Below are 16,375 nucleotides of genomic sequence, written 5' to 3'. Positions count from 1 at the left end.
CACTATAAAATGCCTATTTCGTTGGCTCGGGGTAATTAGCTTATTCTCAGTGCCTTGCTCAAGAGGTAGAAAAACTTTAATCATATGTTTGACAAGCTGGCTTTAGGGGCAAGACTCTTTAACTTCAATTTTTGCTTTTCTCCTGGCTGCACAGTAATACACAGCCTGCCCAGCTAGGATGTCTCATGCTTCTGACTCATATGATATTGTGATAGTAGTGTCTAGTATCAGACTAGTTATTATGTTAGTAAAAGTGTCTGAAAGAACACCACATGCAGGAGCAGCTTACAAAATCACAAGCATTTTTATTTCCTAGGCACAGAAGAAATGTAGCAGATTAGGTTTTCCAACCAGAATTATATGCACATTTTGGAATAGGAGAGGTGAGGTCCATTTCAGATCATGAAGCTGAACTCAATTTGTTCAATGCGATGCAAGAGCACAACTCCAAAGGTCCAGTGCTTGCACAGAGCCCTGGCTCTGGAGAGACCTAAATTTCATGGATATGATGGTGTATCTGTTGATCAGTGAACTGAATTGCTTGATTGTTTGCTGTCAAGGAAGGCATCATCCATAAGGTTCCTCACACATCCCACATGAATCCTGCTATTAGAAAACGTCTGTACTTGCTGAGAACTCATCTCAGTCAGGCACTGTCTGTTCAGATGGACAGGGCCTTGCTGCTGTCTTTTCTTGATAAGATTAATGCTTTAAACACTTCTCCTATATTGAGTTTTCCCAAATGCAGGGAGCATACACTACTCTTCCAGCTTGCAGAGTGGCATTTCAGATGAAAATTCTCAGTCACTTGTTCTTTCCTACCATCTCTTTGCCTGTGTCCCAGTCCCTACCCAGTTGTTCTGCCTGTCCTTTGAAATAATACAGCCGAGTTCTTCCCTCATATTCACTTTTCTTTGGGTTGTTTTGTTTGGTTTTTCTGCCCCTCGTTGTAGGGTTGTGCAATCTTCCTCTGGGGAAAATGTCCATTGTGAGCTACCAGGGCATGACTCTGCACCCACGGCACCACCCAAACAGTCCCTGCTGTCCTGACCTATCCTCTGGATGCCTTTTCCTGGTCTTAAAATCAAGACTCATACACGGTTAGAAGGGAAAAAGGGATTTTACCTTGGGATTTATTTTAAGGATCCTTAGGTGCACACATCCAGGTCATATGCATTGAGATGCACCCCGCTGAGTCTCTGTGTCCCCTCCCCAACATTGGGTGTAACATTATAGGTGTTACTAATTAGCAGATCTATCAAAGATTCCCCAATGAGAGGCTCAAGTGAGGCCCCCTCCCCAAGGAACCTTCCCCTGGATGATTCTATCTTGGTTTACAGAATGTGTTCTGGAGAGGACCTCGGGCTCTGGGGCACACTGATCCCTGGCTACGAAGCTTCTAAAATGTTGAGTCTCTTAGCTTGACAAACAAGCCCAAGAATGTAGGCAAAAAGCACTAGGAATACAGAATTTGTAAAAAGGTATAACAGGGGTATAAAAGAAAAGGCAAAAATCTTCATGGCATCACTCTCATGTGCTCTAGATCACAAATTATAGGGCACTCACCAAGTTCTCAGGCATCACTCACCTTGAAATGGCTTTTGACTGGCAGGAATGTCATAAAGCAGCCAGAGCTGCATCTCAGTCACTTTGAAGTTTGGCAGTCCAGGTGTAAAGCAGACACCCAGCCTCCCTGGAGAGTTCCTGATAACCTAAGCAGATCAGCTTGGAAGTAGCCTCTGTAATTTTCTTTGCTTCTCCTGGACTCTGCGGGGAAGATGGATTCACAGTGCTGTGCACTGAAAGAACAAAGATGCTGTTGCTGAAGTAGAGATCCTGATCAGGGTTACCACCTCGTCATGCAGGTGTATATTTGTGTGGGTGGGCACATGCAGAAGCTCCCCATGCACAGGAGCTGCAGAAAGCAGCACATGGGCTGCTTTAAAACCACCTTTGTCCTGTCTATTTTCATTGATAACAATGCCAGCGAGAAATATGAATAGCTTCATGGTTACTAGAGGCACAAAAAGTGGAGGGTTTGTTTTTTTCTTCTAGTTGTTTTTACTGTCTTGAGGGCACTTCCTTTGTGGTTAGCTATTTAGTTCGTGACTGATGTTTGTAGCACTTCCCAACACATTATCTACAGCCTTCACAGCTCTCATGCCCCCATTTCTAAGGCGCCTGCAAGACCAGCCTGCAATGATGGAAGCCTTCTGATTTTCCAGTGAGATGTTCCTGCTTTTTATGCCCACATTATCCCTTCGTGGGGTGGTGTTAGGAGCATTTGATAGCACTGCTGCTTGTCCTAAGTTCCTCTGCTAAAAATCATAAAGAATGAGACAGAAAACCTGTAGAACTCTTACGAATATGCTGCTGTGATTAGTTTGCAAAATGCTGTTGGAAGAGCCATAGATCCTCAGTTGTTATGCCTTTCCTCCATTTTATCTGTCTGTCCTTGAATTGCTTCAGAATTCTGTGGGGGACCAGGGAGGTTGCTAAGAAGTGTTATACTGGCACAAGAAACGCTATAAACCACGTCCTGGCAAATAAATGCCTTGCACTTTGGCACCTTAATTGTTGCTCCTAGCAAGGCAAACAATGCAAGTCATTTATCAGGCAAGAAAATCAGTTTAGGAGGTCATAGGAGGATCCAGATTCAGGAGAGAGACATCTTTCAAGGTGTGTGCTCTGGTAGCACCTCTGTCACCCCGTGACGCAGCCAGTCTGTCCTCCTTCAGCCACAGGAATTGCAGAGATACTTGCATTGCACTTGCAGGCAGATTCTCTGCATGGAATGGGCTCCTATAGCAGACTTAGGTGTTTGCTCAGCAGCACAAGCAGTTATGCAGAGAGACTTCCCCTCTTGGCCTTTTCAGCAGAGAGTCAGGCTCCTTTCTGCAAAGTCTACTTTTGGGTGAGTCCCACGTCCTGTGCTTACGAGATATTTTGATATACCACAGGTTATGCAAAGAAAAGCTTTGTCCTTCAGGCAGGGAAATGCAAAGAGGTTTTAAGTTCTTCCTTTCAAATACAGAACAGAACATGTGTGACACTGGCAAAGGCTGTCACTTGGCAGGGCCAGGAGTCTGACTGTGCCCATTGCTTGGTCCTCTGTGCAATGTGCATTCCACTCACTGGCTGTAATGAACAAATATTTATGGAATGCAGCATATTACTGTCAATATTGCTATAAAAAGAAGGGAAATGGCAGCTCTTCAAACTAGCTGGGGGAGTCTGTTACAGTAAAATAAGTCCCAGGAAGATAAATTAGTAGCAAGGTAATGCATTTATAGGTGTGCAGTAATCTGCATGTGGTAATGACAGATCTGTTAATCACAGGCCTGCACAATTAATACATTTCACTCTCTCCTGTTCCCCTTTTGTAAGGTATAAATTTATGTAGCCCATGGCTATATCCCCTCAACAGCATATGATGTGTATGGACATATGGTGACCCTCTGGAAGGGGAGAAGGACGAGGTACACCAAGGCTTCATAAATTGGAGATACACTTTGCAATTTGTATTGTAAAATAGACCATTTCTCCATGAATGAAACATTCAGTGATACAATACTCCCTGTCAGCATTGGCAACGTTCCTGCTTTGTGCTGCTCTGTCCAGTACAGCAATGTTACACTGCATCAGCTGCCGTGGTGCACTCCAGTGCCCAGCCTGGGTTTAGTGTGATCACAGGTCTTGTGGCTGCACAGGGACTGTGATGCCTTCCACTGATGGAAAGGTGTTTTTACCAAAAGCCTTTTCCTGTTTGACTGAAGTGGATGCCACTGGAAGTTACTTCACAGCTCTTTATTATCCTTGTGTTTTGTGGCTGACCTTGAGTGAGAGTGTGAATCCAGCTCGTTCTCCTTACAGTTGTAGTCATCTGTGCATAACCCAAAATCAGGCTATGCAAAGTGTGCATGTTACATGTATTTAATGTAATATGGTGTCTAATACTGTCCATTATGAGTATTGGTCTCTGAGCCCTGAGAAAATACTTTTCCAAGGATTTTCACAATTTTTTTCTGGGTATTTTTTACTGTGCTAGATTTATTGACAAATTCTGTCTAAGTTTGGGAGGTATGCAAGCACCAAGATCCTACATAGAGTTCAAGTTCCCTTTCTTCTTCTGCTGTGAAAGCTTTTCTGTCACAGAACTCCTTTTCAAAGCAGGAAACACTAAAGAATTCCCCAGTCATATCTAGTATATTTTCCTGACAAAACCAGGACATCCAGGGAAAGCTAATGTCTTACCTCTGCAGTTTACCTTCTGGATGCTGCTTGCATTTAAGAGCATAGCCACTGATTGTTCCCAAGGCACAGCATGCATGGAGCAGAATGAGAGCTGTATCTTATTTAAATTAATGAATAAGATGAATGAGTGCAGCATTTTCAAAACAGGCAGAAGAGGAAAGCTAGGCAATATTCACATATTAATTAAAATGAGAGCTCTCCACCAAAAAAATTTGAGTCAATTGATATTCTGACAGCTGCCCATAGACTCATTCATGGAATGATGGCCATGAAAGGCACCATGGGAAGCAGGGTTTTACTGGAGACAAAGTCATTCACTTGATGCACATACTGTTAAAGGAAGCAGCCTGGCTATTGCCATTTATTCTTGTTGTGCTTGATGGGAAAGGAAATCTTAAATCCCAGCTGGAGAATTCACAGGACGACTTTGCTCTTTAGATTTGCTTTATCGTTGTGCAGAGTCCCACTTGGGAGACATTAGCAGCAGTGATAACTATAGTACTTAGCACTTACTGTAATGTGTTTCATCTGCACCTCTCAGAGAGGCTGGCAAGGTGAGTGCAGAATCACAACCCCCCTGGCAGAGGAACTGAACAGGAATGTAGAAAAGCTTGGTCGTATGGCCAAGGTGGCACAATAAAGTGAAATGGTGGGCAAGTGACTTCAGGTCCCTCTGACCTCAACTGCCAGTGGGGGCAAAAAGGGGTTATTTAGACCCGTATTTTGCAAAATAATTTGTTACCAGTAGACACTGAAGTATTGGAGAAATCAGAGTCTGAGTGAGCATATTGTAAAAGTCAATCAAATGTATTTTTGTTTTTTAAAATCTGAAAACCCCCCACAAGCCTCTTTCACTGTGAGTGAACATACTGCTGGATAGTCACGCTGTTTCAAGTCAAGCACCTAACCCGAGGACATAAAGTAATGTGTTTTTTCAGCTTGTCCCTAGAATGGAGGGACACATCAGTATGGCATTCAGAAAACCTGTGGCAGGAATCTATCTGCCTCTGTAGCCTAATTCAAACAGCTAAATCAGAGAGGTGAAGTCAGGCAATGTGAATAGCCTCTGATATATCCAGTTTTATAATTAATGCCCAGATCTGCAAAGCCATGTAGTAACATGTCCCATTAAAATCTGTGAAAAGTTTGTTTTGTCTCTATTTCTGGAACTGGGCACCCTTTGCCCAAGCACGATTGCCTCTGAGTCTTCAAATGTCACAGTATTAAAGTGAGATTCAGCAAGAAGTGTGACAGCGTTATATAATCCATGGAAATAAATCTGAATATTAAAATTACTTCCACCACCAAGATGACGAGCATTTCGTAAATGCAAGATGCAACAGTGGTAGTGATATCTCTGTACTGGGAAGCAAATATTGTTCTCCCAGTGTGTGAAGGAAAAATCATCTCAGGACTGCACAGAAGGATATTTGCTTGTGCCAGCTTTCTGTTTCAGTGGTTGGCTGTCTTCTGGCAACCTGCCATCCAATAATTCATTGCATGCCCATGGGGCACTTCATAGGAGGAGGGACATATGTTAGTGCAAGAGCAGAGCTGGTATCAGTGCTTGATGCCAGTGACATGGAACAGAGGCTCTCAAAGGGTCTTGCACATCTGTCTAGTCAGACACAGACTGCAGACTCTGCTCTTATTTTTCTCTGTCTGTTGGGTCTCAGAGCTAGAATTAACACAACACGAAGCATTTTTCAGGGTTTTTTTTTTTTTAGGAAGCTGCTCTGTAGCTTTTGTTGCTGCTTTAACTGCTGCAGGAATGCTATGTAAGTAATGTGAAACTGGAGTTGAGGTAGTCCAGGAGAAAAAGTCTGCATTCATTGATGAGCCACACTGTGGCAAGATGTAAGAAGTGCAAAGGCTTCAGAAGGAACCAGAGAGAGAATATCAAACCTATTGGTCCTTATGATTTGCACTCTGTTGAAACCATGAAATACTTGCCTGCCTTTAAAAAGTTGTTTCACTGCCCTTTAAAAAAATAGCCATCTGTGCTACCTAGAGAATATGTAATTAATGTGAGATTTCATCAGCTACAGGGGGTTATGGATACAATGATAAATCTAAAAAAAGGAGATTCCCATATACGCAAAGCCACCGTGATTTGTATCAGCCTCTGGATCTTTTTTGCCTTTGTCTCAGCTCCCAAAATTACAGGGAGGAAATGGCCATTGAGGTGGTATTGTCTGTATGCCACGGTCCTAAACACAGCTCTGGTCTGGACTTGAGCCCACCATTTGGGAAAAACATCTCTTCCTGATTAAAACATTCCTGTGGTGGATTTACCACCAGCATTCTTGGTGCATGGTTCCAGTAATTAATTGCATGGACTGCAAAAAATGCCTGCCTTGTTTCTAGACTGGAGCCAGGGTGTGGGCACAGGGTCTGGCTTCTCTGAGAACTGCATCAGATAAGAAAGCCATCTGGGCTGCATTTGGTCTACTTCCTCTCATATTCAGCCTCAGTTTATGCACAACTCTTCTGCAGCATCTTCTGTTTTCTGGTTTTGTTAACTGGCCTGAATGAGCCAGGCAGCACTGCACACCTGATTATCCCCTGGTCATGAGGGTGTTGTGAGGTGCCAGGTCAAGTGATTGTGCTTCTGAGAGCACATGGCATTGGGGAATGCAGCCTTAATCTCCCCTCTGTCCTGACCTTTATCCTCTGGACCATCATTCCTCTAATACTTCACACAATCCTAATGCTTCTGATTGTCCTTAACATTTTCCATCGGTGCAGTGTAATGAGCTCCTGTGAGGTGGTGCCAGCAAAGTGATCCATGGGATCTCTTCAGCCCATGTACCACTGCACCAGCATCTCTCACTTTACTGAAGTTTGACTTTCTGCAGCAGTAAGGTCCGGGAAGTACGTGGTACACTCTAAGATGTCTCTGGGATACGATCCATAAACTTTAATTCATTAACTTCATGTTCTCAAGAGCCAGGTATAAAAAAGAACAGAAAGCAAATGAGAGCTATGGTCTGATGATCTGTTAGTGATATTTCATACCTCTGTATACCTTTGTTTTACATTTTGCACTTTTGATTCACATGATGAAGTTCTCAGACAGAAGTGGATATCATGTGTAAGCTGAGTTCCTTGTGTTTTTTCTTTTGCCTGTCACTGGCTGCATGTTCTCTGTTGATGTCTTGTTCCTGGTACTTGACACTGACCATCTTGTCTGTGAAAGGAAGCCCTCCAGCTGGTTTGCCTGATGAGAAGAAAGGAAAGTTTGCTTGGTTTAGTCACTCCACAGAAAGCCATGGTAATGTTCCACTGCGCTCTGTGTCCACACTCTGTGTGTCTGTGTGTCTGTATATCTCTGTGCAGGCTGGTCTGGTTTGTATTCTCCTGCATGTGTGTGCCTGGCTTTGTCTATTGCTTGTGCAGTGTCCTCTTCATGCACTCAAGATGACAAGCTGCTCTGCAAATCAATCTCTTGCTAATGTCTTCAAAATTGTTTTCCATTTGCAAATAAGCTCAAATATGTCTTGAGAGTGTTTTACCTCATCCTCCAAAATGACTTGCGAAATATCAGCATTTTGGCTTTATTCCTGCAGGGCTTACTCTGGACAAAAAATTTCAATTATGAATGTTGGCTTTTTCTCACAGCTTACTTGACTGTTTCATGTCTATCAGAACATGAATTCAGTTTATTCCTTAATTTGTCTTTCCGAATAGACAAGATTATTAAAACATCTGTCTTCACAAAGGAGCAAGCACCATTAGAGTACAATATTTCGTAGTTCTGTCAAGAGTGCTAGAGAGTCCATTATTTCATAGGGTCCTAAGCACACAGTACAAGAACTTTAGATTTCCCAAGAAGTGTGTTGGAGGTATGTGAATTGTTGTGATGGGATGAAGCTCATTTTGAAGGACATTTCTACCGTAATCCTTTCAAAGCAGTAACCCAGAATATTTTTGGAAGGACCTTCTGATGTCTTTTTAGCCCCTGAAAGAAGGCCATGCCCCCCTGAGCATCTGCCCAGTTGAAATGCAGAACCTATTTCTTTTACGTTGCCTCATTTTGCACCAATGACCCACAAATAGACATATTCTTACTACTGAGTTATGTATTCCTACAGGCCATTAGAAATCTCTCCAACAGCCAATAGCACGTGCTCTCAAGTCTCATCTGAGATGTGTATCCAACAGCTAATACAGGTCATGCTCTGAAGCTCTGCCAGGCTCCTGGGAGATCTGTTTAACTCCTCCATTCAGTCTTAAGTGTAATTTTTTCATTTGTTTTGTGCATTGCAAAAAAGGGTGAGGAGGGAACAGGACACATAGTGGATCCTCCCCATTTTCCTAACTTTAACTGAATGATTACCTATGAAGAGTGATTGGACCTTATGCAGGAGCCATGAACAACTGGGGAAATGAAAATGGTATGGGTTTGAGGAGTTTTTTGATCTGTAGAAGCAAATAAAATCTTGAGGTTTGATAACAGCTAGACACAGGTTCTTGAATCTAGATGAGAGAGATTGACACCCAAGGCTGCTTTCATTTGATGTTTGTTCCATGGCACTTCTGTAAAAGCCTAGAAGGTTCTGTCCAGTTCTTAGCCATGAATGTCAACATAAAAGCTCCACCACTGTCCATATTCTTCAGCTCCTTTGTTGGTAATATCTGAGTGGCTCAGAGGGTCTGAATTTCTCTCTTACAGCTATAGGTCCAGTTTCTAGGTGTAAGGTTTAATTACATTAACAGCTAGTATATGACAGATGAGCCATCAGTATTCTTTATGTGGTATTTGCTGGTGGCTATCAGAAGCTGTTTATCTGCATGCATCTCAATCCTGGTACCTTTTATTTGTGTCCTAATCATTGCACAAAGGATTGGGGAGGGCACTGAGGTGGTTGGGCTGCTGTAGGTAAAGAAGCAATTTTTTTAAAGAGTTCCATGGAATCAAAAAAAAAGCTTCTTGTTGGGTTTGTCAGGTTTTTTACTTTCTAGTGGTTCTCATTTATAAAATTTCCAGGAACTGACTCTGAAAGAAGGAGAGCAGCTGCTTCTTCCCTTTTCTTTAGCATTTGAGTAGCTTGTATGTTCCTGAAGTCTACCTGCCCAGCCTGCTCTGTACAGGGGGGCACTAGACTTGCTCAGCAAATTGTTGAATCCCCAGGAGCTGCAGCTGAGGGTCTTTTCATGAAGCCAGTTCCTTCAATCATGGGCTCATTAAGAGATGTGCCAGGTTCTAATGGCCGTCCCTCTCTCTTTCTTCCCTTTGACTCTTGCAGTGAGCATGCCCACCAGCGAGACCGAGTCCGTGAACACCGACAACGTCCCTGGAGCGGATATGGAAGGCGAGAACTGCGGCGCAAGGCTGGCGTGAGTACCTGCACACAGATAGGGGGTCAGGGACCAGGTTGAACTGGGGGGGTAAAGCCAGGGCAAGTGTCAGGCTTTTTAGGATGAAGAAAACCCCACAGGGGGTGAAAGGAGAGGCTGCAGAAGATCGACTGAGCCCGGTTCTTATCTTAATTGCAATGTTAGCTCACTGCGGACATTAGTGAAGAGCCTCTGGTTTGACACAGATGTAAATAAAGGACAGGGTGCCCAGAATAAGCAGATCTGGTTTTGCATAACAGCTAAAAGAGGAACTGGTGGATAACAGTGTTCTTCTTTAAAAATTCCTCATTGGTGATAGACTTTTGAAACCAGTATGTGTAGACTGAAGAGTGGAAATGACTGGATTATTTTAATTTTTCTAAAGATTCTTGTACACTTTACAGTGTCTTGTAATAGAAATACACTGCTGATAACTCCCATCCTGCAGACTGAATTGCACCCTTCAAATGCTGGACAGAGTAGTGTAGTGACAAAGAAATGCAACAGTTAGGAGGGATTAATGCCTCCTTGAAATTGTACCGTTGTAATTAGTGGAGATGCTTAAGAATGTGTGAGATAGCAGTTATGAAATGCCATAATATGTGGTGTATTTTTTAGCCTCACAGAGAGCAAGAATAGGCAGGAAGTGTCCTTTATTCCCTTTTGCATTAAACAAGAATGGACTTTATGCTCTGGGGCAATACATTATTCCCTCCAAATGTCCTTGAAACATGAGCTAAACATATCTGTGCTATAGCTTGTACCATGCTGGAGTATTTTGAGGTTTTTTTCCTATCCTGGGAGCTACCTTGAGCCCTTGGGTGCTACTTGAATGGACCAGATGGGATCCATCCTAGAGTGATGAGGGAGCTGGCAGAAGAGCTCTCCAAGCCACTCTCCATCATTTATCTTCAGTCCTGGCTCACCAGGGAAGTCCCAGATGACTGGAAGCTGGACAATGTGATGCCCATCCCTAAAAAGCCAAAAGGAGGATCCAGGAAACTACAGGTTGGGGACACAGTGGCTGGACAGTGGCCAAGCAGGAAGGGACCTGGGGCTGATTGACAGCAGCTGAACATGAGCCAGCAGCGTGCCCAGGTGGCCAAGAAGGCCAAGGGCACCTGGCCTGGATCAGGAATATGTGACCAGCAGGACCAGGGCAGTGATCCATTCTTCCCCTGTACTTGGCCCTGCTGAGGCTGCCCCTTGAGTCCTGTGGCCAGTCCAGGCCCCTCAGAGATGCTGGGGCGAGTCCAGAGAAGGGCAGCAAGGCTGGTGGAGGCTCTGGAGCACGAGTCTTACAAGGAGCAGCTGGGGGAGCTGGGAGTGTTCAGCCTGGAGAGGAGGAGGCTCAGGGGAGAGCTCATCACTCTCTACAAGTACCTGAAAGGAGGCTGGAGCCAGGTGGGGGTCGGGCTCTGCTCCCAGGCAACAGCAACAGGACAAGAGGAGAGTCTGAAGCTGTGCCAGGGGAGGTTTAGTTTGGACATTAGGAAGAAGTTCTTCACAGAAAGGTGATTGGACATTGGAATGAGCTGCCAGGGAGCTGGTGGAGTCACTGTCCCTGGAGGTGTCTCAGCAAAGGCTGGATGTGCCACGGTCTGGTTGACAAGGTGGTGTTTGGCTATAGATTGGACTCAATAATCTCAAAGGTCTTTTCCATGCTAGTCAATTCTGTGTGATTCTGTGATCTGCATTAAAAGATGTGATATGTGGAATACATTGGCATTTCAATCTCTGCTTTCCTTTATCAGTCAGTGACTAACAAGCCTCAGGAGAAATTATTTGTGATCGCTTTCCTTCACCTGCCCACTGTTGTGAACCTGCTGAGTCTTTTAGTTCAGATTATGAACACTTTCCTGCAGGAACCAGGCCAGATGTATTCACAGCACTGGGGCAGTTGTAGCCCTTGCTTTGGCACCTCACAAAGTTGCTTGTGCTCTTGGCACAGTGCAGGAAGCATCAGGTGGATCCAGTTTGGAGAACCATCTATATTCTGCAGTTATGGTTCACAGACTCATAGAATGGGTCAGGTTGGAAGGGACCACCCTGGGTCATCTGGTCCACTGACCAGAGTGGCAGCCAGAGCTAACCCCACGTCTCCAACAAGGGCTTCCCTGTTTGTTACAATGAAGTTGAGCAGCACACCATTCCTTGGGGGAACCTCCACTGCCTGCCTCAGAAAGTTGCCATCCTTGCTTTCCAGGACACCCCTGGACTGCTTATGCTTTGCTGTGTTGCTTCTCCAGAATATATCAGAGTAGTGAAGTCCCTCATAGGTGTGGACACAGGGCCAAGAAAATGGGAACAGTTACTCTAAGGTTTCATGTATTTTTAATATTACAGCTTGTATGCATTTAATGTTCTTAATCCCAAAGGATCCTAAAGCACTTTATGGACTGTAAATGCAGGGATTGTTTTCAGAGCCATAGAGTTCAGCCACCTTCAGGGTAAAATGTGACAGGTGTTTAAAAACAACAGGCACAAGTGTTCAAGGAGCTGTATGAGGGACAGCTTGTTTTGCACTGCATTGGGAATTTTGGCAACCAGAGCATAATTATCTTAGCTGGAATGTGGCCAGGAGGGCTGAAGTTAAACCCAACTCTAAATGTAATCATGACTTAGAATGGAGTTCACATAAAACAGCCCAGCGTGCTCACAGGAGAATGGCAGTACCCTGATCTGGCATTAGGAAAAGGGATGGCTAGGTCCAATATATTTTAGGGAAAAAGACATAGGAAAATTACAGGAAAACAGAGCTTCATTTCTTCTTCTCATGTTGCAAATGTTAAAACAGGTCCCAAAGTTTCAGCAGAGCAGGACACGTAAGATTCAGAGAGACAAACAGTTTCCTTGCCACTTTTCACTTCATCTGAAAATGGGTGATGTATAGTAGGAAAATTGAAGTCTGTTATTGAGAAGAGTTTTTCTAGTCCTTACCCAAGGACAGCTGAGATCCCCAAGGCCTCCCTCAGATTGCTTTTCATCTCTAAGAGATGGATAGGCTCCTTCCTCCACGAAAATTAATGGCTGTACCATTGAATATGAAATTTTGGAGTGAGATACAAATTCTGCCAATGCTGCCTGCTTTTGTGAAATGTTTGTTTCAAACTTGTGGATCTGCAGATTCCTTAGTTACAGGCCAATTCAGACCTGCCTTTGATTCTGAGGCTTAGAATCCTTCCTGGTTTCTTTTGTCACTGTATCACACACTTTGGCAAACAGAGAAACCAGCTTTCATGGTTTCAAGTAGTATTTAGGGGTCTTCTTTTTACTGAGTTCTCATTCAAACCCCACATAAGCCAACATGCCTTCTGGAACATATAAAATGCAAGCAAGGATTTATTTGAATGAGCATGTTCTTTTATTGGAACCTAACTAAGAATCAGAATCTGGCCCAGTATTCAAGAATAGTGAAAATCCATGTGAGAAGTCAGTGGAGCTTTTCAAAAAAGCTCCTCAAGTACTAGATTTTGAGTAAGCATTAATAATTACAGTCATGTCATCCTGATTTGCTCTAGTTGAAGATTAAACCAGGGCTTTTGAGCAGTATCCTACTCTCTGTTTTTGCAGTTGGAATACCCAAGATTTTTGTTCAGTTGTTGAGTTTCATCTGTTGCAGATGAGTCTCGATATTTTTACCAGCATTCTAAACTCACCCCGTGGCCATGAGTCCCCACTGCTTTGCTATGAACACACTCTTTCCCAGAGGGCAGGGGCTGCAACCAGACATGACTGAAGCAACATTGGGCTTTCAAGTCAAAGGCAATATATTCATTTATTTATTTATTTATTTATTGGTATCAGGCTGCCTAGGGCGTTTAACCACCCCAGCACCACCACTGCAGTTATAGGCTGAGCTTGCCATCAAAATGCACTCATGATAAAAGGGAAAAAAGGCCCAGGAGACTGAAAGAAAAAGAATTTTTCATTGAAAGCAACTTAGAATTGCTCACTGTTCTTTCTGTTCTTTTAAAATGCTGTGGAGTTTTGAAAGGCTGGGCCTGTGAATGACAGAAAGATCTGCTTGAGAAGCCAGGCTCAAATGTACCTTTTGGAAAAGGAGATCTTCCCTGACAGCCTTTCTCAGCTCCACAGAGACGTATGCTGTGTGAGATCAGGAGAGCACCTCTCAAACACAAACTACTGCCTACTGATGAATTGTCTCAAAGAAGCCTTTATTTCTCCAGTATCCATGCTATAGAAACTGTCTCCATCAACTGTCCTCTCTGGAGTGATGCCAGCCTTCAAACCAGCAGGAGTTTCAGGAGGAATCTAACATCTAATCTCTCTTTACTTGTTGTGTAAATCAAATTTATTAGAACTACAACAAAACAAACAAAAATAAAAACCCAGTTTCGTTCGTAATAATTTCTGGTGTAATTCTGCTGGCAACAGGAGTGCTGTGGCACAGCACAGTTTGCTTCCTAAGGGTATTCAGTTTATCAGGCATCTGAATTTGAAAATGGTTTCACAGGCTTCCACAGGACATTGAAAAGCATCCCACAACTTCCACAGTATATTATTCCTGTCGTGCTATTGCCTTGTAGTGGGCTGACATCTGCCCTGCAGTAGGAGCACAACAGCTTTTATCCTCAAGAACACTTGGAAGTGGAACTTATTTGGGTGTGTCACAGCTTTCATAACCTGTTGCCTCAGGGTACAAAGAAACACGTTCCTGTGCAGCAGGCGTCAGTGGGATACACCCAGAACCAGGAGCGGTGGGCTCTGGTTACAGGGTATCCTCACACCCAGGGCTTCCCAACAGAGAGAAATTCCCCTGAGCCTCTGTGGCTGCTGCTGTGCAGGACTCCGATTCCTGAGGACAGGCCATTGCTCATAATCAGGAGTAATCTGTTCTGTGCAGGGTGTCAGCATATATAATCTTCCAATACAAGCAGAACGTTAGTTTTCTAATACGGCCATGCAGATCTGGAGTGCCACAAAAGAGCTCGCTTTTATACATATGCATTAGCTAAAAAAAGACCTTTGTGGAAACTAATGCTCAATAGAAAAGTGAAGCACTTGAGCTCAAAGGGAAAGAGAGCTTAAAATTATCTGCTTTCATTGAAACAATAACCTACTTGGCATTTTCGCCTTGGCCAGGATTTCCATACATATGGGGGACAATTCAATTGCTTTTCCGCCAAAGACAGTTCCAACAATAAAACAGGATAAACCAAAATGAACAACCTGCACTGGCTTTCCAACTGAAAACAGTGTGTCCTCAAAATTCTGTGGGCAATGGAAGCTTTCCCTGGCAGCTGAATGGTCAGTGATTTTTCCCTTGGTGCTTTTCTGGCATGGAAAATAATTCCTGTGCAGTTCTTGCAATAATCAGGATAGGAGCCAGTGGTAAAGGTGAAAGTTTTCTTGCAGGTTTGTTGTAGTTGCTGCTGATTTTCACCTTATGAGAAGATGGTCTCCTTGTGATGTGATGGAACCAAAGATCCCATCACATCAGGAACAACAGTGGGAAGAAAAGTCTGCCAGAAGCTCTGAAACCACTGCTGACTTCAGCAGGAAAACTCACAGGATCAAACCTTATGTGCCAGTTTCAGATACTGCTCTCCAACTTATTATGAGCAAGGTGTTTTTAATATTCACAGTCAGCTCTAGGTGTGTGTCTAAAGGACAGTAGCATGCCCTTATGGAAGAGGAAATATCTTCCTGCTTCAGATTCCTGTGACTTGCCACAGGGAGAGCAAGATTATTTACTGAATGCCTAAATGCTGGCCTATTTTCCCAGCCTGTAAGAAAGCTTATTGAATAGCAAACCAACTCAATTTTATGCTGGACAGATCCAATTTTCTTACATATATTCTGTAGATTCTTATTGCTGCTGGCCAACAACTTCCTCTTAAAACCAGCATTGCTCCCATCAGGTCAGCATGCTCTCCAGTGCTTCTGCAAGAAGAACAAGAATGTAAAAAAAGAGACAAGAGGCATCACTGTGTGAAGTCTGCTGAAATCCAGTGGTTGCCTCAGCAGGAGGATCTCAGTCCACATCAGAATGCAAGTTGTCCAGGGCCAGTCACCTGTTCTGTTTTACACTTTTAATTAATGGTCAGAAATGAGAAAGGATCACTGCATGCTCCTGTACAGCTCCCCAGGGTTAGCTGTGTTGTAGCAGGCAGGATGGGGGCCCATTGCTGCAGTGTGAATCACAGAAACTTAGCGAGAGCAGAACCTGGCCCTAATGCTATATTAGGATGGGTGTTCATCAGGTGTGCTGCATACACTCCTGAAAAGGTCTATCACTACATGTTTTGCCCCAGTAATGTGATGCCACCTTAGGGTGGCTGCCATCTCCTCAGGGGTGCCACCATCCTGACTAGAAGCCATGAAATGTCATCAGCAGGAACAGAGGGAAAATTGTGCCACCTTACCAGTAACTGCAAGAATGCAGCACATGGCACCAAAACAGAATCCATGTCACACCAGGACTGCCTTCTCACAGTTCTAAAATCTGTAGGATACGGCCAGTGAAGCTCTTGGGATGTTGCCCGAAGTTGTATATAACCTAGAAGCTTAATAATGTCCTTTTCTGTGTTGCTGCTTTTCTGACAGCTTTTGCTGGTATCCAAAGGCTTTTGTGAGTCCTCATGGAGGTATCGTTGCCTCTAAGCTGGGATCACACAGTATAAAAGTAGTTGTGACCAGAGTTGGATAATGCCCATGTTTGATAATGCCCACACCCAGAACACAGCTGTAATGTGGCCTTTGTGTCATGCTTGGTGACCTACAAGATTTTTCCAGAATTGTCTGTTGTGCATGCAAT

General features: G+C 43.8%; 1 protein-coding gene across 1 annotated transcript in view; it reads left to right on the top strand.

The window, feature by feature from the left end:
* The window catches only part of CACNA1C (calcium voltage-gated channel subunit alpha1 C), a 467,253-nt gene that overhangs the window by 336,945 nt on the left and 113,933 nt on the right, over nucleotides 1-16,375 (top strand). Inside the window, exon 10 of the mRNA XM_069003652.1 lies at nucleotides 9,504-9,594. Within this exon, the coding sequence (XP_068859753.1) occupies nucleotides 9,504-9,594 (91 nt within the window). The remainder of the gene's footprint in view (nucleotides 1-9,503; nucleotides 9,595-16,375) is intronic.

This window comes from Aphelocoma coerulescens, chromosome 1A (assembly GCF_041296385.1).
Source record: "Aphelocoma coerulescens isolate FSJ_1873_10779 chromosome 1A, UR_Acoe_1.0, whole genome shotgun sequence".
Classification (NCBI taxonomy): Eukaryota; Metazoa; Chordata; class Aves; order Passeriformes; family Corvidae; genus Aphelocoma; species Aphelocoma coerulescens.
Note: the sequence above shows the minus strand (reverse complement) of the source record. Positions and strands in the feature narration are given on the sequence as shown.